At 40.5% G+C, this 24455-nt stretch overlaps 1 protein-coding gene across 7 annotated transcripts in view; it reads right to left on the bottom strand.

Annotated features, from left to right (window-relative positions):
* Nucleotides 1-24455, bottom strand: part of GAS7 (growth arrest specific 7) — a 194629-nt gene that overhangs the window by 27794 nt on the left and 142380 nt on the right. For all 7 annotated transcript variants that reach the window (XM_042449525.1, XM_042449526.1, XM_042449527.1 and 4 more), the window contains 5 exons: nt 19972-20049; nt 18255-18340; nt 11522-11575; nt 3469-3558; nt 191-306 (listed from right to left, as the gene is read on the bottom strand). In XM_042449525.1, the coding sequence (XP_042305459.1) occupies nt 191-306; nt 3469-3558; nt 11522-11575; nt 18255-18340; nt 19972-20049 (424 nt within the window). The remainder of the gene's footprint in view (nt 1-190; nt 307-3468; nt 3559-11521; nt 11576-18254; nt 18341-19971; nt 20050-24455) is intronic.

Raw genomic sequence — 24455 nt, 5'->3', positions numbered from 1 at the left:
AGGAGGGAAAATACAAATCATCATCATCATCATCATCATCATCATCATCATCATCATCATCATCATCATCATCATCATCATCATCATCCTCCAATGGGATAACAAAACAGCATCTTGACTGTTAACTATATCAATAAAGCACAAAGAATCAAATGAACTTAGCCCAGCAACAAATTTTGAACAAATTTACCTTTCCCGAATAAATTCTGCCATTTCTTTCTGCATTTGCTTTCCCTTCAGTTGTTTCTGGAGAAGTATTTCAAATCCCGAGACTGTACTGTTTCCTTGGGGATCCTTCTTGTCAGTCTAAAAGAAATGAACTGTTAGGATACATGCCACACAAGATGTGATAAAACACTTGGGCCTGAATCCTACTGATTAATGCCACCTAGAGTAGATCTACTGAATCTCCTGTTGAATGGGGAGACAGCACATATATAGACCCCACTGATTCATTGGATGTAATCTAACCAGTCTACTCTACTACAACACTTATGCACACTTATGACCAACACAAAACCCCTCAGATTTCTTGAGAAATGTCCCAAATGTACAGTAGGTCACAAACTAGCAAACCTATGCCCGTGCATTGAAGAGACCTTTTGCCTAATCCCTAGTTTGATCCCAGAGGGCTCCAGGTTGATTCAGCCTTCCATCCTTTTGTAGGTTGGTAAAATGAGTACCCAGTTTATTGGGGGCAATTGATTTACAGGTTGTAAACTGCTTAGAGAGTGCTAAGTTCACTATTAAGCGGTATAGAAATGTAAATGCTATTGCTATTGTTAACACCACAAATGCACCTGATGCATTTGAAGGTCACTTTCAGATCTTTGAAGGCCACTTCAGTGTGTCAACTAGAACTCCCAGGAAATAGCAGATTATTGCCACTAGGTTGCTCCGGCATACAGAAAGCAGGCAGCTAAGCAGCTATGGCCTCAATTTCTGTGTTCATAACTTCCAGTAATACTAATATAAGGAGGTAGACAACACAGGTTGTGGTAGGAAAAATAGGAAACCGAATTATGGTACTGAAAGAGAGTTAAAGAAATTGATTAATTAATGCATTAATTAATCAATTTCACTACATCTGAAAACCTCTAACTCTCTCAGATATTCCAAGCACAGACTATTTTATTCTTGTGTGTACTCTTTGCAATTCCTGCCTTCCCTGAAACCCTTTGGTGCCTGAAAAATGGGAATAGTATTGAGGCTAACCATGCTTTGAGTGCACCATGTTTAGACTAGTGCAAAAGTGCTTTTTGTTGGGATTCCCATAATGAGCATATGAAAGCTTTTGCTGGTACAAAATACTGAAGCTGGGCTGCTAGTCAGTGCATAGCACTGTGGTTGTATCACTTAAATATTGATTGGCACTCAATTCAAAGGAGTTGATTTTAATTTTTAAAACTCAAAATGGCATAAGACACAGCTACCTGAGGATTAGGCAATCTTATTCTGAACCTGTGCTGTTACTGTGATGGGAAGGAGAGTCTTCTTTGTAAGAATCTCCTTTTGAAGAGGCCCAATTCTCAGGCATATGGAAAAGGAATTTCTATTGTACTGCTTCTAAATTCTTGAAAGCACTCCCCCTCTGGTAGTTAGGATCGGTCTTCACTCTCTCCCTGCCTTTGGAAAAAGGTCAAGATGCATCTTTGCAATATGGCTTTCACAATGTTTTTTTAGTATTAAAATCCTTCTTATAGTAGTAAGATTTGATTTAATTTTCTTATATTAGAGATGCAGTGGCTCAGCTATTAAGACAATGACTCTTTCCACCGCAAGATCAGTAGGTTGGCAATTCGAGACCCAAGTGCTGCATAACGGGATGCGCTCCCATCACTGTTCCCAGCTTCTGCCAACCTAGCAGTTTGAAAGCATGTAAAAGTGCATGTAGATAAATGCAACTTTAGTGGGAAGGTGGATGTGCCATCGGCGTTTGAAGTTCAACATGTCCAAGACAGAGCTTCTTGTCTTTCTACCTAAGTCTAGCCTTCAATACTCCTTTTCTGTTTCTGTTGACGACATATCTATTTCACTGGTCCAGGAAGCCCGCAGCCTTGGCTTCATTTTTGATTCTTCTCTGTCATGTATCCCCCCAGATCCAGGCTACAGCTAAGGCCTGTAGATTCTTTCTCTACAATATTGCTAAAATCCATCCATTTCTCTCAGCCTCTACTGTCAAGGTTCTGGTCCACGCTCTAGTCGCCTCACAACTAGATTATTGTAACCTCCTTCTGGCAGGGATTCCTCTCTCTCACCTCTGTCCTTTAATTTCAGTTCAGTATTCAGCGGCACGCATTATTACATCCGCTCTTCACTCTGACCATGTTTTTCTTCTATTATCATCCCTTCACTGGCTCCCCTTCCATATTCAGTATAAGCTTCTCTTGTTGACTTTTAAAGCCCTGCATGGGCTGCCCCCCCCCCCCCCCTTTCACTACACCTTTCTCCCCCCCTCCCCCCTGTTCTGGTAAAGGTCTGCTGTCTCAGCCCAGGATTTTCTCTGCCCCTTCCCAGGTTTGTCCCTTTTCACTTGTTGCCCCTCACTTCTGGAACCTCCTTCCCCCACGAACACAGCTCATCACTTCTTTGACCAGTTTCAAAACTGAGTTGAAGACTATATTGTTCAGGGAAGTGTTTCCAGGCATTGTGTGACTGTTTATCCTATTGTTATTTGATATTTTATTTTATTTGATCTCTGATGTTCTCAATCTGTTCCCTCCTTATTTTATCTAATTCTATCTTGTATTACTAGCTATTGTTTTATATATATTCTGTAGAATGTACATCATTGGCAGGTTTCATTTTTATCGATTTTATTGTCTGTACATACAGCACTGTGTAAATCTACAGCACTATATAAATAAAGTATAGTATTAATAATAATAATAATAACAATAATAAAAGGTAAATGTGTTCTGTGTAGTCATGCTGGCCACATGATCACAAAGTCATCTCTGACAACGCAGGCTCTTCAACTTAGTAATGTAGATGAGTGCTGCTCTCTACAGTCAGACCCGACTTGTTAACCTTGCCAAAGGGGAAACCTTTACCTTTTTATATTACATATTTTATAAAAATGTTAACTATAAAAAGATTTATTTCATTATGTTTTTAAGCAATTAGTTTATTGGACAGGATAAAACAGACTAGGAAGGTTTTGTTGTGAGCATGGCTGATAATCTATGACTGCACACATGCTTCCTAAGATTTTTTTGGTAGTGGGTTTTAAGGGTTCGTCATGTGAAGTTTCAGAATATGATTCAGAACAGGAGTTGCATTCCACTCAATCTTCCTTGATTAGTACAGCTTTACTGGAATTAGGTTGTTGAGGAAGCGAAGATTTCACACACTACCTTTCAAGCTTGGATTTTAGCATGTTTGCTAACAGAGATGTTGGCAATATGTTACATCCTCTGTAAAGCTTGGCTGCTGCAGTAAATAGCATATGGGTGCCTGCTCACTTACCCAGAAATAATCACAGTAGCTCCATTCGGAAGGTTTCAGCAACTGCTGTTCTGGCATTGCGTCAGGGTGGGGGAAAGTCACACAGTTTATCTGAGAAAAAGGAAAGAAAAATATCCTGGACATGAAAAGCAGTTCTGAAATAAGGAAACAGGGAGTGTATATTTATAAACAAAATCTGCTTAAATACAACACAGCAGAAGTTTGGGTCAGGGAATGCAATGCTCTCTCTAGCCAGGAGGTGTCACAGAAAGCAGAAAGAAGAGGTTGTGCGGTAGAAAGCCATTGTGATGTCTGCAAAACAGACACCAAGCAAGGCAGCATCCCTGACCATCATACCATAGGTATCCCAGTTTTTCCATTTTTTTTTTTGATAGAAGAAGAATCAAGTAAGATTGTGCAAAGTTGGTTTTAGAAAAACTGTCTAAAAATGTTTTTTGCTCCCCCTCAAAATTGCCTAGGTATTCCTTCTCAACAGAAACCTTCACATTTGCTTCTGATTTTTACTTCAGTGCTAAAATTCAAAAGATACCCTTAGTACCTTCAGACTACCCCTGCTGTAAGTATTTTCACACTCACGCTGACAATGGTTATTTCTGTTGAGTTCCCACAGATCTTTCGCTCAAGCAAGAACCTCAACACTTGTCTCATAATTCTAAGCTTGGTGAATTCTGGCAGTGGCTCTAGAAAAAACGACTGCTTACTTGGATGCCACCCAATGCCCTAAGGTTTTCTATAAGTGGTCAACCAGATATTACAAAAGGGTCAGTGCCAGAAATACAAAGAAAGCCATTCTGAAGCTAATGGGAATATTGGAGAAAGAACAGCTGACCAGTAAGAAAATTAAAGACAGACACAGTTGGCTTCCTCAGATTTAAAGTCTGTCAAATCTATTTTTGGTGTTCCAAATGAAGCTCTACAATTGACTTAATTACAAAATGCACATGGTTTCAAATTGTATTGACTTTTAAAATCTGCTTTAATCTGTTAAATTATTCAATATGTGTTTAGTCTATTTAAATTATTTTTATTACATTAAATTGTTTTCAACAGTTGAGTTAATTTTATGTGTAGGCTGCCCTTGGAGGTAGGTAGGGATATAAGTATTTTAATAAATAAAACACTTGATAAATAAATAAATAATGTGAAAGAGTAAACATATATCCAGGCAAAACCACTGCTGCATATTCACTCCCAAAATGGGGAACGCTTGAGTTAGCCACGGCACATCTGCTGCAACCCAAATCTCTCCTGTTTGTTGTTAACTGACCTTGAGACACCTCAAATCCCCCTATCTTCCACTCCTCTGCTTACATCTTATAGATTCATGATTCTATGATGTGGCCAAAGAATGTTAGTCTCAGTTTGCCTTTTCACACCCTATGCAGAATGCTGTGTTTGCTCCAATGCCCTTCACATGAAAAGAGACACTGCACACATGGCGGTAGAGAGAACCCAGAAAATCACTGGGGAGTTTCCATTTGTAAAAATACCATTGATGGATCATAATAAAGTGTGAAATTCCTAATGTCATTCTCTGACGTACACACAGTGAATAATATGCATAAAGTGAGATACATATATACCTGATACATTGTGATGGGAATCATGAGGCCCTGTAGATATTGTTGGACTGCAGCTTCCATCAGTTCTAGCCAGCATAATCAACAGTGAGAGAAAATGGAAACACCAGTACAACAACATCTAGAGAGATATAGGATTCCCACTCCTGCCCTATGGGCAGCTGACTTCCAGAAAAGAAATCTGTGATGTGCTCTGCAAGTTTTGACTGGAATGGTTGGCCAACATTTCAGAAGTTGCATTTTAATGTATATTTTCCTTTAAAGCATAACTGAACACTGTTCTCTTCCAGATCCATAATTCACTGAGTAATTAAATTCATGAAGCTCTCCAGAAAGCATTTATTTAAATTTATAATCCATCCAGTTCCTTCATCTCAACACAAGCAATAGCACACCCGAATGCATGCCCAAATAGCAAGTTCTTGTCGGTTTAAGGAGATTAGCAGGCTTCAACTTTAGTGAAACCTTCCAAAGCTAAAGGGCAACCAAGACAGCTTCTGTATGTGCCCTCCGTGTTACTGGCACTACATACTTGGCAAAAGAGAGCATTATCAAGATGATATAGAAGACATTTAACATATAGTCTTCAAGTGCACACACAGATGGAGAAGGAGGAGAAGATTTTTTTCTTGTGTGTAGTTATTTCAAATCTTCTGTTCTATAGGGATTTGTGTGTGCTTTCTACCAACCTTAAGATACAGGGAAGCCACGATTATGAATTCTCTGGTAAAACTGGAGCAGAGTTTGTAAAATTACTATTTTTGACTATACCTCTATAACTAATGTGGACTATGGGCTTTGTATTTCAAAATAATAAAATAAAATAAAATCCCAAACTGTGGCTGCAGTATGTGGAAATCCAGATAAGACAGATAGAAATCCTTGACTGGAATGAAAGTTTTTCGTCTGCTTCAAGAGAGGCATAGCTTGTTTCTACTTCTGAAACAAAGATATTTGCTCCAATGTTGCTGACAGATGGGGAAGTACATATTGTCCAAAGATACATGCATTTTTGAGGAAATGCTATTGACATGGGGATAGCGTGTGCAATCATTTTTCTCTGTCCTTGTGAGTCTCCATGTAGATAATCTACTGTACTTTCACACACTGAAAAAGAAACATTATTTTTAAAACAAAGGTGAGATTTTGCACCATCATCATAGAATCATAGAGTTTGGAAGAGACTGCAAGGGCCATCCAGTCCAACTCCCTGCAATGCAAGAAATCTAAATCAAAGCATCCCCGACAGATGGCCATTCAGCCTCTGTTTAAAAACCTCTAAGGAAGGAGACTCCACTACACCCCGAGGGAGTTTGTTGCACTGTCAAACAGCCCTTACTGTCAGGAAGTTCCTCCTAATGTTGAGGTGGAATCTCTTTTCCTGTAGCTTGCATCCATTGCTCCGGGTCCTAATCTCTGAAGCAGCTGAAAACAAGTTAGCTCCCTCCTCAATATGACATCCCTTCAAATATTTAAACAGGGCTATCATATCACCTCTTAACCTTCTCTTCTCCAGGCTAAACACCCCCAGCTCCCTAAGTCGTTCCTCATAGGGCATGGTTTCTAGACCCTTCACCATTTTAGTCTCCCTCTACAACGACCCCCCCCAAACCTCTGTAAGATGGCAGCATCCTAACCAAAGTGTTTCTGAGGCTCTAGAGACTGAAGCACTGGGAAATGACATCTCCAGTGCCTTTCTAGTTATGGGGGAACTTGAGAACAGGTGGCTAGAATGCTCCCTCAGGGATCCTGCCACAATTGTTTGTCCGAAGAAAACCTGAGACATGGGAGGACCCTGCAAATACCAGTTCTCCCAACCTTGGAAACACTTCAGTTCGGGCACTGCCAGGATATGACAGTGAGTTTGGTTTGGTTAGGTTAGGTTTGGTTGTTAATGACTGTAAATGTGACTCTCCAGCAGTTAGGATATTGTAAATCCATCCATCTGCAAAGGTTCGTAAAAGAGTTTCAGAATTATTCTTGACATAGAAAGCATGCATATGTGTTAATCTGTAAGTGACCTCAACCAACGGATCTGGGATCTGGTAATCAAATTTTACCGTTGGTGTTCCCCCTCTACATGGGCTGTGCTGCACCAACACAGCAATAAAGCTAAAATAAAACTTCTGGTCATTTCCAATTTTGTTTTACTTGTGTTTATTTTCAGTTTTGTTTATTTTCAGCTGATTTTTGGCAGCTTTTTTTTTATTTTAGAGAGTTGGGAGTGGAGCTGGGAGGAAAATCCTGCACAATCTTGGTGTGTTTTGGGGTGACATGAGGGCCATTTTTCACCAGCGAGCCAGATAAGACACAGAGAGGCACAAAAAACACTCACAAAAGTGTCCACTGGGCAGCTACAGATCCTCATGACTGGAAAAAAAAAATGTTCTCCTGAAAAGTGATGTTTCTGAAGGGGAAAATTAGCAATATCAAGGGAGGGCATTATTTGTGTCAACTCGCATCCGGCTGATTTAGGGGAGGGCGAGAGAAATACAAGCTCCAGGAAAACTAGAATGGTAGAGCAAATGGTAGCAAATCACATCTCACAACAAGCTCAGCACAGATAGCATGAAAAACTAGCTGACCACAGATGTTATCAAAAACATGCCCCTGAGAAGCAACAGTGCAATGCCAAGAGCATCAGCCAACATCTGTAGTTTTCAGCACCTTTCATGAGACTCTCAAAAAGGACAAATTACTTCATTTATAGCAGTGGGTTTTCTCTAATATTAAGACTTGTTGGCACTTAAGGATGATGCTACACAAGGGATTGTCACTTGCCCATGATGCAGTTTGAGGGTATTTCCTAATGATTCAAACACCTGCTGAAACCTCTTAGCAGCACATTGGCCCTGGACAGGATCAAGTGCCAAGAATACATTTTTCCTGACTCAATGCATTTCAGAGCACAGTGTTTGTGTGTATGTTTAAAGTGTGTGGTATCTGCTGAAGCCAAGGAGAGCAGCAGAAGAAAGCTCACTTTTACAAAGTGATATCCATGCAGGAGGGTATGGAGGAAAAGAAACCTTGCTTATATTGGCCTGTTACAGACTGCCAAAATAAAGCTGCTTCGGGTCTCTTTGGAGGTATGCTATTTAAATGATGCATGGGTCCTAAGAGTCCAGAGGTCGCGCCAAAGCCACACTCCATTCCTAAGCACTGGAGTGCAGCTTTGGTGCAGCTTCCGGATTCTTAGGACCCATGCATCATTTAAACAGCATACCTCCAAAGAGACCTGAAGCAGCTTTATTTTGGCAGTCTGTAACAGGCCATTGTTTATCAACTAGGTGTAACAGTATGGGTTCAGGAAAGCTGTCTCCTCCACAACAGAAACACTTGTTGAGGGAAGGGATTCTCCAGTGAGTGAGTCACTGCTTTATATTCTCTGGGAAAAAAACACACAGCTAAACACACTCTATGGTTTGGTGTTGTGTAAATGAACCCAACAGATCATCTGGCTTATTAATGCATCCTGGCTTCTCCCTGGGTGTTCTTTAATTGGGAACTTTTCACACTGCTTTTTGTGACTCCACATCTGAAAGAGCCAAATTGTGGTTTGTGCTGTGATCCTTGGGATCTGTTCAGATATCAAGGTGACCATGAATTTGCTAATAAAGTGGGATGAGAAATCTTTAGGGTGCAGAACGTAAGTTACATGGAAGAGAGATTTACAGAAGAATTTTCAGACTCCTTGGGGCTTCTTTTTGTACAGATACTGTGGTTTTGGCACTATGAGTGAAAGGGCCCTTGATATTTTCCTAACTTTTTGAATATACAGTCCTCCCCTCCATTCTAATGGTCTTCGGATCTGTGTCCCTTGCTTATGCGTGAGGAACAAATGGATGGAGAATGAATGGAGCATGTGCTCGTGGTACTCACTTGTGCGCCCCCTCCCCCGCGTACCCATACCTATATTCAAGCCAATGGAATCTGAATATAAGTGAAACTCCATTTTTGTGAGGGGGTCCGGAACAGATCCCTTGTGAAAAAGGAGGGGCAATTCTATTGAAATCCTTGATACTTTCCTAACCTTCCTAATTTCAATGTTAAAGACTCACAGATATTTTATAATACATTCCCTAGAATGTTTGCTAAATCCATTAGAAATTCTGATTATTTTTTAATATCAAAGCTTAGCTTTAAGAAAAGAGAAAAAAAAAAGAGAAAATTCTGGGCTATTTGGGATATGTTGCTTTTGCCTTTTAGGAAGAAACAAGACTAGTACATCTGTGGCCCAATTCTGCCAAAATAATTCTGATAGCACCACAAGGCTATTGTAACATATGAATCTTGGATGTGCAGAGGAAGAATGGGGAACTTCAAATAGCCTAAGTAGCAACTATTTTACCCCCAGGATTTATAACTAGCCATATCAGCCCAGGAAATGCTTTTTTAAAAATTCAAAAAATTAATTGGAAGAGTCCAAAGTCCACTTTAGGTTTGATCTGTGTTTTTTTAAAGGGGCGAGGGCTAAGAGGGAAGTCTGTCCTGACCATTTTGGTGTGTGTGTGTGCCCTGTGCCCAGGAATGAGAAAATGTGGATTTTTTTTTAAGTCACAGAAGGCATCAGGAACCACAAAAACTCTTTTGAGAAGAGGTTGTGTATAGACCACAAGCTGCACTTTGCCTACCACTGGTGTAGAAGAAGACCATGACATGCTGTTATTCCCCAAAGAAGAGTAGTACTTAGGCATGACTCCATTTCATGGTCCAACTAACTCACTTGGAAAGATAATTTTAAACATTACAATAGCCTCGTAGAGTCCCAACCACACTGAAAATCCATACTGAAGAACCAGACTCCTCAGAGCAACATTTGAAACAGGATGTAGAGCAAGTATGGGGTTTAGGACTAAAGCAATCAACCTGACATCATTCAGCTTTTGATTATGTCATGATATTCAAGGCATTTGAATACAAGCCATAAAACACTGAAGCCTATCAGGTCTCTGCTTCCATTACTTCATCCAGCACTGACTGAATGGGGTTATCCCCACAACTGAGTGATCTTTACACAATCAGTTCCTCTGAAATGACAGCCACAGAAGTCACTTCAGGCTCCAAATGTAAGAAGCTGTTGAAAAAGACAACAGCCCCTAGCAAGATCTGAGCTATGCTATGGCAATTCCCTTTCAACCGTGCATAAGTATTGCTATAAAACTATGTGTGCAATTTATTTTTGATGTTCATGATTATGCTGAGGAGTACTATGACTCCATGATTCATGAAGAATGTGCAACCCAACCAATCCCTGGATTGTTGGTCACGTTGAAGAGTAAAGTTCCATTCCTATGATGAAACTGTGTTTTAATTTCAGAGAGGAGAGGAAGGCTAAGATGGGGGAGCAACAAACAAGCATTTTTCAGGATCCAATGGCAGCCCTGAAAGGAGAACTGGATGAATGTTAAAATTATACTTCAAACCTGGTGACAGTAGGAATGGCAAAACTGAGCATCAATCCCATCATACAGAGAACAAGAGTTGATACTAATCATCACTTCATCATACTCTAGTCCCCTGATGTTCTTCGCTACCCACAATGCTTCAATTCACACTGAGGTATGTCATGTTGTTTTAACAAATTCCTTTCCACTGCTGTAGTTAGCAAAAGAGCAAACCTCATACTTCCATGGGGAAATGTTTCCTGTTTCTTAAGTCAGTGCAATCAAATTTTCTGTTAACCATGGAGCCTGGATGACTGATCCAACTGGGACAGATTTCTAAGCAATATTGCTAGGGAGGGATAAGTCTGGACGTCATGAAAGAACCCAAAGCTTTACCAGAATTCAAAATCATGTAATATCCCACCCTCTTCTACTAAGAAACATCTAACACCTTAGTGATCTCAGCCAAATGGTGCTATGATGACCTAATGGGGCATCTCCTCAAAACAATCTGTTATTATTGTTAGGGAACATGTGTTTTTCCTCCCTTCAGCCATCCATCAAATCTCCAAAAAGAAGCCAGCCTTGAAACTGAGTTTTTTTTAAAAAGCAGAACAAAACCTTGCTGTCAACTTTTATCACTGACTATGCTGCCCATAGGAACACTCCATTCTTAAGATGACTTCACTGGCTATTAATTGCTTGATCTACCTAGAAGCAACTTTGAATAAAAGGAAACATTGCTGCAACTGTAATTTAAAAATCGCAGTACAAAGAAATGCCTCCCACCACACTCCTGGTTGCCTTCTGACATTTCTTTCCTGACTCCCTGTAACAGGCTCTTTGCGAGCTTCAGCCTTTTAAAAATGGCTTCAATGCAGCTATCACTGTGGAAAGCAGGCACCGTGTTTACATCTGGAAAACATGAGGCAGACCCTTCACAACCCCCCCCCCCGGATTCTCCATACACACAACACACACACACACACATGCTCCCTTTTTGGCCCTGCAATGCTACTTGCTCTGATGACTGGATCACCATAGCAACTGGACTGGTGATGATCATCAACCCTGTGGGATTCTACTTACCGTAAAGGTGGTCTCCTTATTCTGCTTCCGAGTAGGTGATGGGGACCCAGGACTCTGAGGAGAGAGGCAAGAGGCATCATCAAAACTGCACTCCACATCCGACATAGTATGTATTTTGAGGGAGAATGTGTAGTGGTTTTGGATGTGGTGGTGGGGCTAATGCTGCATGCAAGCCAAATTTGAGGTGAATTCCCCCTCCTCTCTGCCTCGCTTTCAGCCTTAGCCTTTTCCCATGTCCAGAGGTGTCACAGCCTGACAGCTGAACTCTTGCGAGAGGGACTCCTGCACTGTGCTCACGAAAGCAGCACACAAGCTCTTTACAGCCAGATAATTCATCCGAAACATGGTGACACCTCCCCATCCAATCAGTGCCTAGCTTTGGAGTTAACCCTTTGACTACATGCCAACTCCAGAACAGGGCTCTTTAAGGAGTTATTGGGACACTCCACTTCTTCTTTGGGTCTAGCAGCACACAGCTTGGTTGGTGTACGTGAAAGGCTTGTTGTGCTATACGTTCAGAGTACAACCAAAATGATCTCTTCCACTCCCCCACATCTTCCTCACCCCACCTTTCATGGCACTAAAAGTATGCAGGATGTCTCTGTTGCGATGTCAGTAACACAGCACCGGTGTCCCTAAAGGCTTCTTTTAACTCCATCTTCAAATTACTGAAAGCATCACAGTCCATCACCTTTATCAAACTGACTGCAAAGAAATGACCCAAAACAAACCTGTAATATGTGGTGTGCTTTATCAAGGTCAGGAGACATATGGTTTAAATATATATTTGGCAGCCAATTCTATCTGAAGTAACTCTACTATAACCTTAATCGTAACCCTCCCACCATGATTTAGGAAGCATCTTTAGTTCTTACCATGGTACATTTCAGAGAATAAACCCCCCCCCCCAAATGCATGCCACATTGTTCACCAGTGCATGGAGCAAACGTACAAACAAGCATACACAAACACACTCACACACATCAATGATAATGAGAGCCCTACAACCTCATCTTGGAGGAAACCCACATGGCTAAACAACCTCTGACAGTTACCTTTCAAAACAGTGATGGGAATCATGCAAACTTCCAAGGGCTGCTGGACTACAAGTCACAGAAGTCCTAGTCAGTATAGCCACTGTGAGGAATATTGGGGATTGCAGTCCAACATCCACAGGTCTCCATGCTTTCTGCTACTGTTATAAAATTACAATGCAAAAATGCACAGTTGTAGGAGATGCCACAGTCCCACTGACGGGGCCATGTCTATCTATTCTTTGGTATGACTTGAACACACAACACCCTACTGTTTTCGCTATGTTTCCTGCAGACAGGCGCACTACTGCTCTGCTTTTTCTTTTGAAAAGCCCTTACATAAGTGAAACAGCATCTCTCACCAGGCCTCTGCTTCCATTCTTTTTAACTCAAAGGATGCCTTTTGCTGATCCAGAATCTGAAAATAACCCCAGTTCTATAAAATGTCCTAATGCTGACAAGGTTGTTTTTTAAAAAAGCAAAGCAAAACAAAAACATCACATTCTTTGTTAGCATTAGTTGTCATTGCAGAGCAGAAAAACTATGCCCAAACAGCAGCTTGGCATTGGTCCAGCAACAACAGGAGAGTTGACTGCTACCTCCAGTGGGAAGAACAGTGTAATGAAAACTTAATCATCACCCACCCCCTGCTAAAAGAAATGGGATTCGGTTTCTAGTCACCTTTGAGTCCAATCTATAAGAAAGAAATTGCTTTAGACCTTCCCTACACCCCTCTGTGCAAGGTGCTTTCATGCTCAATAAACCGCTAGGTTCAGCAGCAAACCACAAGTCTCTGAGCTTCCAAACAATCCATTTTTTGGTTAACATTAACACTCTAAATCACTTGGATCATTTTCTTTATATCAATTAGCCAAGAGCACTGCTTTCACTAGATTACGTAGCTTCACACTTTCCACCTGATCCACTAGGGGGTGCATCTACACCGTAGAAATAATGCAGTTTGACACCACTTTAGCTGACATGGCTCCATCCCACAGAGTCCTGAGATGTAGTTTTGTGAGGCAGCAGCACACATTGGCAGAATAAGCTAAAGACCTTATAAAACTACAAATCCCAGGATACCATAAGAGGGAGCTGCAGCACTTAAAGTGATATCAAACTATTATTTCTACAGTGTAGATGCACATTATGTCATGTCTCTCTTCCCCAGTGAGCACCACTGAGTTACTCATGTGCATGGCATGTAACTGCTCTAACAACAGCCAATTGTGACCATCAGGGCCACAAGCAAAAAATTTAAGTTCAGAAAGAACTTGTACCTGGGCCAATCAGCTACAGTCTTCATTAGGGCTAGCAGCAGGATGGACCCTTGGACCAGGATGCCAAGCACTAGCATCACTAGTAGACAGTAACAAAAACCAAGGTAGACTCATGCAAAAGAGGCAAGCCTGGCCCTTTCATTAAGGAACGGGAAGTAGGTAGCACAGGCAGCTAATTTTGTTAATGTGAAAGAGTAGCAACGTATTAGTGATTCAAGTCATCTGCTGATCTAAGAAGGAGGTGGGCAGAAAAGAAGGAGCATTGATTCTATATCTAGGGGAAGGTCCTGCAGGTTTTGACTCATTCATATTTCTCCATTTCTTTTGCCACACCAAGGCTGCATCCACTCTGCAGAAATAATGCAGTTTGACACCATGTTAACTGTCATTTCTTAGTTATGGAATTCTGGGGTTTAGAGGTGCTATAAACAAGTGCTAGCCTTCTCTGTCAGAGAGCTTTGGTACCACAACACCAGAGCCATAGCAATTAAGGCAGTGTCAAAGTGCATTATTTCTGCAGTGCAGATGTAACCCTAATGTGTTTCATGCAACATAGGTAAAAACCCCAAATGCCAACTACAGTGGACCTTTGTTATACGCTGGGGTTTGGTTCCAAGATCCTCCATGGATAACAAAATCCGTGTATGCTCAAGTCCCATTAAATATAATGACATAGCAAAATGGTGTCCCTTATAAAAAAAATGGAAAATCAAGGTTTGATATTTGAAATTTATACTTTTTTTGAACATTTTCAAACCGTGTATGCTTGAATCCATGTATAAAAAAATCTGTGTATAAGAAGAGCCAACTGTATTTTACAGCTGATATTAAAAAACAAAAAATCCCTACAGAACAGCATTAAAGATTTAAACAATGGCAAGTGCTAGAAATAAAAAGTTCCCATCTGTGAGTGGGGCCTCTTTTTGGTTTGTCGGCATGCTGGTGGGGCACAGAGTGAGGGAGGAAAGACCAATTAAGGAAAAAGAAAAAGCTTCAGGGGCCATGCAGTCTACAAGTCCAAAGCCCCATTACCACTGGGCTATAAAGCGAATCAAGAATCGGATTATAGGGACATCGTTCCCATTTGCACTCGTGTTCGATCCTTGTTTAAGGAAAATCGTTCCCATTTGAATTTGTGTTTGATCCTACTTTGATCGATTTCTCCAGTGAAAACCCGAATTAGTGGTGGATAACGTGGGTTACCCTGACTGCACTTTTCCAGAAGTTTTTTAGCAGCTGCTGTGTCGGATCCGGGGCAAACTAATGGGAACGACACATGTCCAAATCGGTATTTTAGGAGGGGAGGAGCAATGTTCAAGGGGCTGTCCCAGGGGTGTCACCAGCTTTGTTCTCTTTCTTGCATTCCTGGCGCCATTTCCCCCTGTTCGCGTAGCAGGGCAAGGTGATTGCATGTGTAGACAAATTATTTATTTTTTTAAAAAAATTAAGTTTTTGGTTGGCTAGGCGCTCTGTCGGGTGTCTAATCATTGCCAATTGTTCCACTGGCCTCCAAAGGTGGTAAGCACATGAGGCCCCCCCTGCCAAGCCCCCCCCCCATATACATCGATGTGTGAGGAGACCCGCTGCACACCCTTTTTATAACTATTATTTTTTCTTTTTCCTTTTTCTGTTTTTGCTGAGCGCCTAAGCACCTCAGAGCTCCAGCATCTGGGCAGCAATTACAATGATGCCTAGCTGACCAAGTGCTCAGGTGCTTCAGTGATCCATTGACCACAACCCCCTTCCCCAGAAAAACAGGTTTGAAAAATGCAAATGGGAATGGGGAACAAAAATAGTCCGTGTCAAAATGCATTGAAACAACTGATGTCACTGTGCCATCTAATCACCTAAGCACTTGACTGACAGCTTACAAAAGGAAAAACTGGTTCCAGACAGGCAATGTGAACAGGGAACAAAAAAGTCCGCATCAAAATACAACAGAGAAATATCAATGGGAACGAGAACATGGGTCAAGAAAAACCAAGTCTGTTTGCTCCCTTTTGTAATGGGAACAATGGATGTGATTCAAATATTATAATAATAATAATAATAATAATAATAATAATAATAATAATAATAATAATTTATAAACTGCTTTTCCAAATTTGAACAAAGCAGTGAACAACACAAAACAAAAATGTGAGACAATAAAACTATGTAACTATGTTATCGCTGCAAGCTTTCTCATTTGACAGATTGCCACTCTTTTGAGCGAGTTCACAAACAAATGATTCCCACACGAAAATATATCTTACTGACTGACTTCTGAGAGGCAGCAGCTAGAGTGGCTTGTACAGCTGGGAGTTCAGATTCAATGTCCCACTGAGAGACTGGAAATGTTCCTCTTTTTTCTTCTTACTGTAACTCCCAGAATTCTTAAGCAGTCAGCATGACCATGCTGGTCAGGGTATTTTGAAATCTGTAGTACAGAAAGTAAACTTTCCAAACTCTGACCACACTTGGTTGCCTAGAGAAAGTTGTTGTCTATCTGCCTTGCTCCCTTCACAGGGCTGGTATGTGATTACTAAGCTCTGCTGAAGTCTCTGGAGGAAGGGTGGGATAAAAGTGAAATAAATGTTATGAGCTGCAAATACAGATGGAACATATTGTATTTGGGGTGATGTCAGCTGATATGGAAATTTTGTTTGAGGTGTTTGATCTAACTATAATGGATGTTTCACACACACACACACACACACACACACAAGTTATCTCTTGATATTACACTCAAGTCATGAACACAAGGTGTGTGAACTTTGCCCGAGAACATGTTTGGTCTGAAGAGCATCATTTTGAAATGTTGTTAACACAGTACAAAAAAAATAGAAGAAAGCTACTTTGAACAACAACAACCAATCTTAGCCAATGTAGCTTTTTCAATAAAGGTACAGGTGCAGGAAATGCAAAAATCAATTCAATCATCATTTGGGAAAATGACCAACATTATTCCTTAGTGCACAGGGAAGAGGGAAGAAGCAGTATTAAATGAGTATCAGATTGCTAAGGATGGGGTTCCAGTTCTCAATTTACCTTTTTGAATATACTTCTATAAACCGAGTAATGATATGGGTTTCATGCCACTTTCAGTCTCTTAACTAAGAAAGCTAAATTGCATATGAAGAACTGAGGCTAAGATAGTAATTTCCCAAAGGCTCTTGCAAACTCATGGATTTAAAACAATCAAATTTATTTATACACAGGGAATGAAAGACTATGTTCTCGAGAACAGTTTGGTTTTTCATAATTCAGCAGCATGTGGTTGTCTTGTCTTACGATTTCAGACATTCACAAAAGTTGAAACAACTTCTGAAGTTCACCAGGAGCTGCTAATGAGTAGTATTTACAAATACAACTGGAAGCTACAGTGAACACCATAGAGATTACCATATGCGGAAAAAAGCCAGGAGTAAAAGGCATACTCCTAGGATAACTGTGCAATTGCTGAAGATTTTCAGACACATCGTGTTCATCCAGGACTTATCCTGTGAAGCTACAGGAATGCTCCAGCAACAGGGCAGTCCCGGGAATGGTTTCATTACAGGAGCATTCCTGGATCTTCACCAGCTAACTCCTGGATGAGCATCACGGAAGTATGCCCTTTACTCTTGGCTGATAATCTCCTATGCTGTAGTTTAGAAATGTTGCTTCAGAACTCAATCTAGGGTGATCCTGATGTGTATAGAGGAAAACAACAGTAAAGCGAGACAATATTTCAAAATGGGACTGAATATAATGACACATCAGACAGATATACACCCCTTGCTATTATTACTATGCTATGTGAAACAATTGCACATAAATCTCTATAGTTTATGGCCTAAAGTTCTAACTCACATATTTCTGCAAAATAACTTGAACTCACCAACTTCTCTCAGTAAAAAAAAAAAAATGCTGGTAAAGGAAGCTTTTGAAAAATTCCACTCTGCTTTTGTAAAACTCTGTGGAATTTCTTTACAAGACTGAACTGGAGTTTTGCATGATTTAAGAAAGAATGTCTGCATAATAAGTAACATGTTTACAGTAATGCCCCATAGTACAAAAGCAAGAGGATACTTTGTGTTAAAAAGTGACTATGGAATTAAATGCTGATAAAAAGAAATGTACATTGCATGACAAGCCTGAGGACATTCATGCTACAAAATGATCACAGATGGCTAAAGTTGAGTAAGATCAATAAAAGATCTTGCTTTCAAAGATAAAAATAGCACACACACACACACACACACACACACACACACACACAGAGTGTTCAGGAATATAAGAGCCTTGAGGTTCACAGCACAAACTCAGGTTCAGCTGCATAGTGACTACAATTAAAATTTTAAGTGAAGATAAGTACTTCCTCCCACTAGAACACCCATCAGCGCTGTTTCTAAATAGATATAAGTGGACAGGAAAAATTTTTTTTCTTGTACTTACCTGGGGGTCATTGCCAACTTTGCGGAGACTCATGTGGCTTGATTCTAGCTGGGGTACCAGAGTCCCCGGTATGTGATACCCGTTCACTATAAAGAAGGAACAGATAGCTCAAAATGAAGGGGTAGTGAATTTGGAGACAGGTCTTTCACCAAAGTAAAGTAATTTACCTGGCATAACTCAACAGGTGATAATGCATAATGTAAACCTCACCAACACAAATTGAGAAGTTCTCTATCAAGCAAATTCAGCAAATATATATACTATAAAATATGCAAAAATACTTTCAAACAAACACTAATTATAGCAACTTCAGGTTGAGCTTCCCTTATCGGAAATGCTTGAGACCAGAACTGTTTGGGATTTCAGATTGTTATTGGATTTTGGATACCTGTATTTGCATATACGTACATAATGAGATATACTGCAGATGGGACCGAAGTCTAAACACAAAAATCATTTTTTGTTTCATATGTACACACAGACTGAAGGTAATTTTATGTAGTATTTTTAATAATTTTGTGCATAAAACAAATTTTGTATACACTGAACAATCAAAGCAAAGGTGTTACTATCTTAGCCATCCATGAAAAAAATAGTTTTTGGAATATTTCAAATTTTGAATTCTAGATAAGTGAGACTCAAACTGGAGCATGCACTAGTTACAAAGTGACTGGTGAGACACATTGATTATTTCATAAAAAAAGTAGAAGCCTGAAAGGTCAGGCAAGTTTAACTGAGTGAATGGTTTAATGATATCACACTTTATCAATAATGTATGCAGTGTGTCTATATACGAACATTATTTATATCAATTTCTGTTAAAGTTCCCATTATTATTTTTAGTGCCTGTATGGGGCAGTGGCATTATTTTGAGATGGTATTAAATGGTCTATTCAGAGCTGACTCTCTTTTGTGACATTAAGTACAGTGGTACCTCGGGATACGAAATACCCAGGTTACGAAATTTTCGGGATACGAAAAAATCCCATTGGAAATCATTGTTCCGGGTTACGAATGTATTTTCGGGTTACGAAGAAAATTTTTGGTGCTTTTCGGCGCTTTTTCGCACGAAACGCGGCTTTTCCCCATTAGCGCCTATGGCAATTCGGCTTACGAAGGCTTTTCGGGTTACGAAAGCGGCCGCGGAACGAATTACTTTCGTAACCCGAGGCACCACTGTACTTATTTAGTAACACAACAGAAATGCATCATAGAAAGAGAGGGTAAATGACAGATCAGCAGGAAGGGATTCTCCTGAATCCCAACCCACTTGTCAGGTGGCTCCCCTATTAACACATTGTTCAATGCTGAATACTTTTGACATACTGTGGAAGGCACAGATGGCTTTGGGAGAGTGAGATGGGCTCTCTAGCCATCATTTCACAGCTGATATTATCTATCATATATAGCCTTTCTCACTGCCAAAAGCTTAAGGACCTGAAAGGATGTAGTGCAATGACTGAAAGCATCTTGTTGGCAGGCAAGATGCAGCTCACAAGATGAAAAATTCAAACATGTGATCTTCAAGAACCCTAATTCTGATAGGGAAAAGCCATTCTTCAGCTTGAAAGTGCAACCGCCCTCTTTTATCAGGTAATGGAGATGCCACAAGTATTATTCCACCTGAGATCAAATGTCACACAAAACACTGAAGATCTCTATGTGATTTCGTTCAGGAAAACTGATGCATGTGACTTCTGGCTGATTTGTCACCTACCTGTAGTCAAGGAGTTCTTCTGGGTCACAGGACTCTTTGGGGTCCCAGGAACACTGCTAGGCCGCTCCCAAGTTGTCTCTGTTCCACATAAAATAAAACAGATGTGAGTGCATTAACAATCATCAAAAAATTAAAAGACATTCTGCCTTGCACCCCACCTACCCCAAGCAATCACATAATGGATTGTGGATTTTTAAAGTTGGCTCCTGATCTTTGCTGCTTTATATAGTGCCCAAAAAGGGAAGCCAATCCAGTCAGATGGAACAGTGTCACTTAAGCCTGGGCCCAGATGGGAAGCTTTCCCTTCAAGCCATCTCCATACTGATTGGAGGAAGCTACTCTACTGACTCAACAGCTCCACGATGGTTATTTGACAGGTGCATCAAACCAAGGCATCCAGTATGTCCAGGCTGTGTGAGTCAGAACATGGAAACAACGCACCTGATCTCCTGTATTAAATTCATTCAGTTGTTCCTTTAAGTCTCATTCTCAGAAAAGAAAGACTTTGAGTCAAAGAATCAGTATTCTCACTATAGCCAACCTCCTGCACCATTTTGTAAACTATAGATTAATCATGGCATATATAAGCTAAAGAGCAGCTTCAACACAGGCACAGCATTGTTCCCTCAGCACTGAAACCTCTGAGGTTCAGAGAAAGGGGCTTCTGGGACAGAGAGCTATCTCAGTACACTGAATGTGTACACTGCCGCCAGTCTGAAGAAGAGCTGTTGACAGAGAGACCAGTTCGCTTTTCTTCTCGTTTGAAACGTGCCTCCGTTCAACAAGGACATTTGCTAGGGGCATACTGGGCAAAAATGTATCTTACTTTATTTAGTTGTTTCAGTGTTTAAAAGCAAAATCAAGATTTTCCTTCAGGTTCCACAGCAATGCCCACAAATGTGCTTCTTGACACATGGGCAAAATCTGTCCAGAAACAAGAATCTGCCTACATCTTTGGCAGTAGGTGGTGCTGTAACTTTGAATTAGCCTCAAGACTCTCCAGCTCAGTTTAGAAGAACAACTACAGACGCAAGGAGAACGCAGCTGTTGGCCTGCAAAAGATGGAGTGCTGTTTTGTTGTTATGACTGCAGGTAGAAAATGATTTGAAGCACCTGCAGTATTTGTCCTGAAAAGTCATGTACAGGTCAAGCATGTACTGCTGAAAAAAGCAGAGCTGCAAACTGCCTATTGAGCTAATTTTTCAAAAGCTTCATTGGGGAATGTGGCAGGAAACACTACACAGGGAAAGAGTTTAGGCAATACCATGAGCATGGCTAATCATCTATTGAAACACAAGATTATGTTTTTCAAAATATTAAGACACATGTACCACCAGGAATGGGGTTGGTGGGGAAAGCATATTTGAAACTAAAGAGGGCACCCATCATGACCATGCAAATCCAATGCTCCCTTTTCTTCCACCATCTTTCTTTATATATAAGTATATTTCATTTAACAAAATAGATGTGTTACTGGGCTTGACTTTTTAAACAGAATATTTGGTACCAAAGGCAGAAATAATACACCACAAAAAACAGAAGAGCAGTCCAACATGCTTCAGCAAATACTTTATTCAAAAGTAACAACATGCATATATGAAACAGATAAGCCTTTGAAAAGTAAACAAAAATATTTCAACTTATTAGAGACCATTTGAAGGTGTCTTCCAAAAATACATCCAAGGATGACTTTTTTTCTTTCTTTCACCTGCCTACACTTTCTATGGAGCAAGTGTGGTGTAGTGGTTTGAGTGTTGGACTACAACTCTGGAGATCAGAGTTTGATTCACAGCTTGGCCATGAAACTCACTGCGTGACCTTTGGCAACTCACACTCTCTCAGCCTCAGGGGACAGCAATGGCAAACCTCCTCTGTCCAAATCTTGCCAAAAAAAACCATCACAACTGGTTCCCCTTAGGGTCACTATAAGTCAGAAATGACTGGAAGGGACACAACAACACTTTCTCCAGCCTTTCTTTCATCACCTTTCTCTGGCCCACCTTCATCAGTCTCTCCATTTTGATACTCCTAGTCAGAGGATGAGGAGGAAAGTGGCAGCTGGGTTAGCATGGAAAGACTATATTAAAAAGAGCTTGTTTGTCAGAGGCTTTGCTAACTGAAGCAGCCTATACTAGAACATTTTCTAATGACTATTCCTCATCCCTCTCATGCTATAATGAAATGTTCATTTGTTCACTATTGGTATAGTAGTAATGTTCAAAGTTTAGAATGTCTTATAATTGAAAGTCTCACCATAAGATTGTATATGTGCTATCGTTCAGTTATTTATGAAGAATTTAGATTCTTCAGGTCTATTTCTATTGCAAGAATATGACTGAAACAATCAGTCTATAGTTTAAAATTCATGATTTAAAAATCATCTGAATAGGCCTACTGCAAGAGACTGGCCTGTAATTCTGTTTTAAATTCAGATGGAGTATTAAGCTGTTGAACCTCTTTTGGCAGTCTGAGAGCAACTCTGGGTGACAGTTGACAATCTAGCCCTGCCTGTCTGGTGTAAATGTCCCCAAGTGGACCTAAGTGTACGGGGCAGATTTTACAGGAGGAGAGGATCCTGTAGATAACCTATGAGTGCTCTGTGGAATACACAAGTATCCCAGCTACACTGGACTATTGCTTGATGCATCTACCTTTTTACAATACCCATGCTATTTCGTACTTTCAAAAGAAATTAGTAACAATATGCACTGATAAGGATATGACACGACCCAAAGCAATTTCCTTCAGCAAGACTCTTGCTTCCATTTCAGGAAAGTTATTTGAAAGCTCTCCCCCCCAGGCTTAAATCTTTAGGAACTGCTGAATGACAACTCTGGGGGGGGAAACTCTCCCCATGCTCCTGCATTTCCCCAAAGGCCATTTGGGTAGAGATGCCACAGATCAAACACAGGACATTATAATTCCAAATAGCTAGTTTCACTTCCTCTGAGCTATGACTTCTCTCATACTGAACATAACAGATGTGAACAAAACTTTCAGCTGAGTTAATAATGATGCAATAGGATATTACATCACTGGCACTGAAAGCAAGTAAAGGGGAGTCCCATCTGAAAATGTCCTAAGATGGTGTGGGAATCATGCAGACTTCCAGCAGTTGCTGGGCTGCAAACTTTAGCAGCCCTAGTTGGTATATCCAATGGTAAAGAATTCTGGGAGTTGCAGTCCAAGAACATCTGGAGGGCCACATGATCCCATTCCTGCTCTAGAAGATGATTCACATAGCCCCCTAGCCAGAGGAGTTGTTTTTTTCCTCTCCAAATTACACCATGTTTGTGGTGTATGGTTCATCATCTGTCATTTGTTGTGAGTCATAACAGCACTGCTTAACATTCTTACTCACATTGGGAACATCTGTGGTTAACGTACCCTCCCTTTACTTATCTTTTTATTTCAGTCCCATAATTTAGGTGACCAGGACTCAATCAAGCGAGATGCATCATTCAGGCATAGGACAATATAGTAAACTGATCCCAAATATCATGTTACCAAACATTAGGCCCTTCTAAAGTACTGTCTTTCTTCCATAAATGCAATCATTTTCCTTGTTAAACTATCACTGGCTGCATTCTAGTACCCTATTTGTTCAACTTGTATGCAGAAAATACTATATGAAGAGCATGTTTAGACTTGGAAGAAGGAGGAATGAAGATTGGGGGAAGGAATATCAACAACTTAAGAACTCCAGATGACATCATACTACTAGAGGAAAACATCATGGACTTGGAACAATTACTAAGGAAGATCAAGGAAGAAAGTAAAAAGGCAGGCTTGCTGCTGAACATTAAAAATAATAATAATGACCACGGAGTTTTTACATAAATTGAACCTAGACAATAAGGAAATCGAAACAGTTAAAGATTTACCATACCTTGGATCACTCATTGATCAAAACAGACTGTAGTCAAGAAATCAGAAGAAGACTAGGAATGGGAAGAACAGCTATGAAAGAACTAGATAAGATCCTATAGTGCAAAGATATAAAACTGAATACTCAAGTTTGGATCATCCAAGCCACAGTATTTCCTAATGTCCCATATATGGATGTGAGAACTGGACAGTGAAGAAAGCTGATATCAATTCATTTGTGCTGTGATGCTGGAGAAGAGTGCTGATGGTACCATGGGCCAGCCAAAAAGACACACATATGGGTCCTAGAACAGATCTAACCTAAGCTCTCCTTGGAAGCCAGAATTACTAAACTGAGCCTGTTGTACTTTGGCCTCATCATGAGAAGACATGATTCACTAGAAAAGACAATACTGCTAGGAAAGGTAGAGGGCATCAGAAAGAGAGGAGACTGCATAGAAGATGGGTGGAATCAATCAGGGAGGTCATAGACCTGAATCAGAGAGTGGTTGAACATGAGGGGTCTTGGAGGTGTCTCATTCACAGACTTGAGGGCAGTTAACAACAACAAATGGTACATTTGCCTGCAGTGCCACCTTTTCCAACAATGCTGACAG

Source organism: Sceloporus undulatus, chromosome 2 (assembly GCF_019175285.1).
Source record: "Sceloporus undulatus isolate JIND9_A2432 ecotype Alabama chromosome 2, SceUnd_v1.1, whole genome shotgun sequence".
Lineage (NCBI taxonomy): Eukaryota > Metazoa > Chordata > Lepidosauria > Squamata > Phrynosomatidae > Sceloporus > Sceloporus undulatus.
This window is presented reverse-complemented; position numbering and strand designations above follow the sequence as displayed.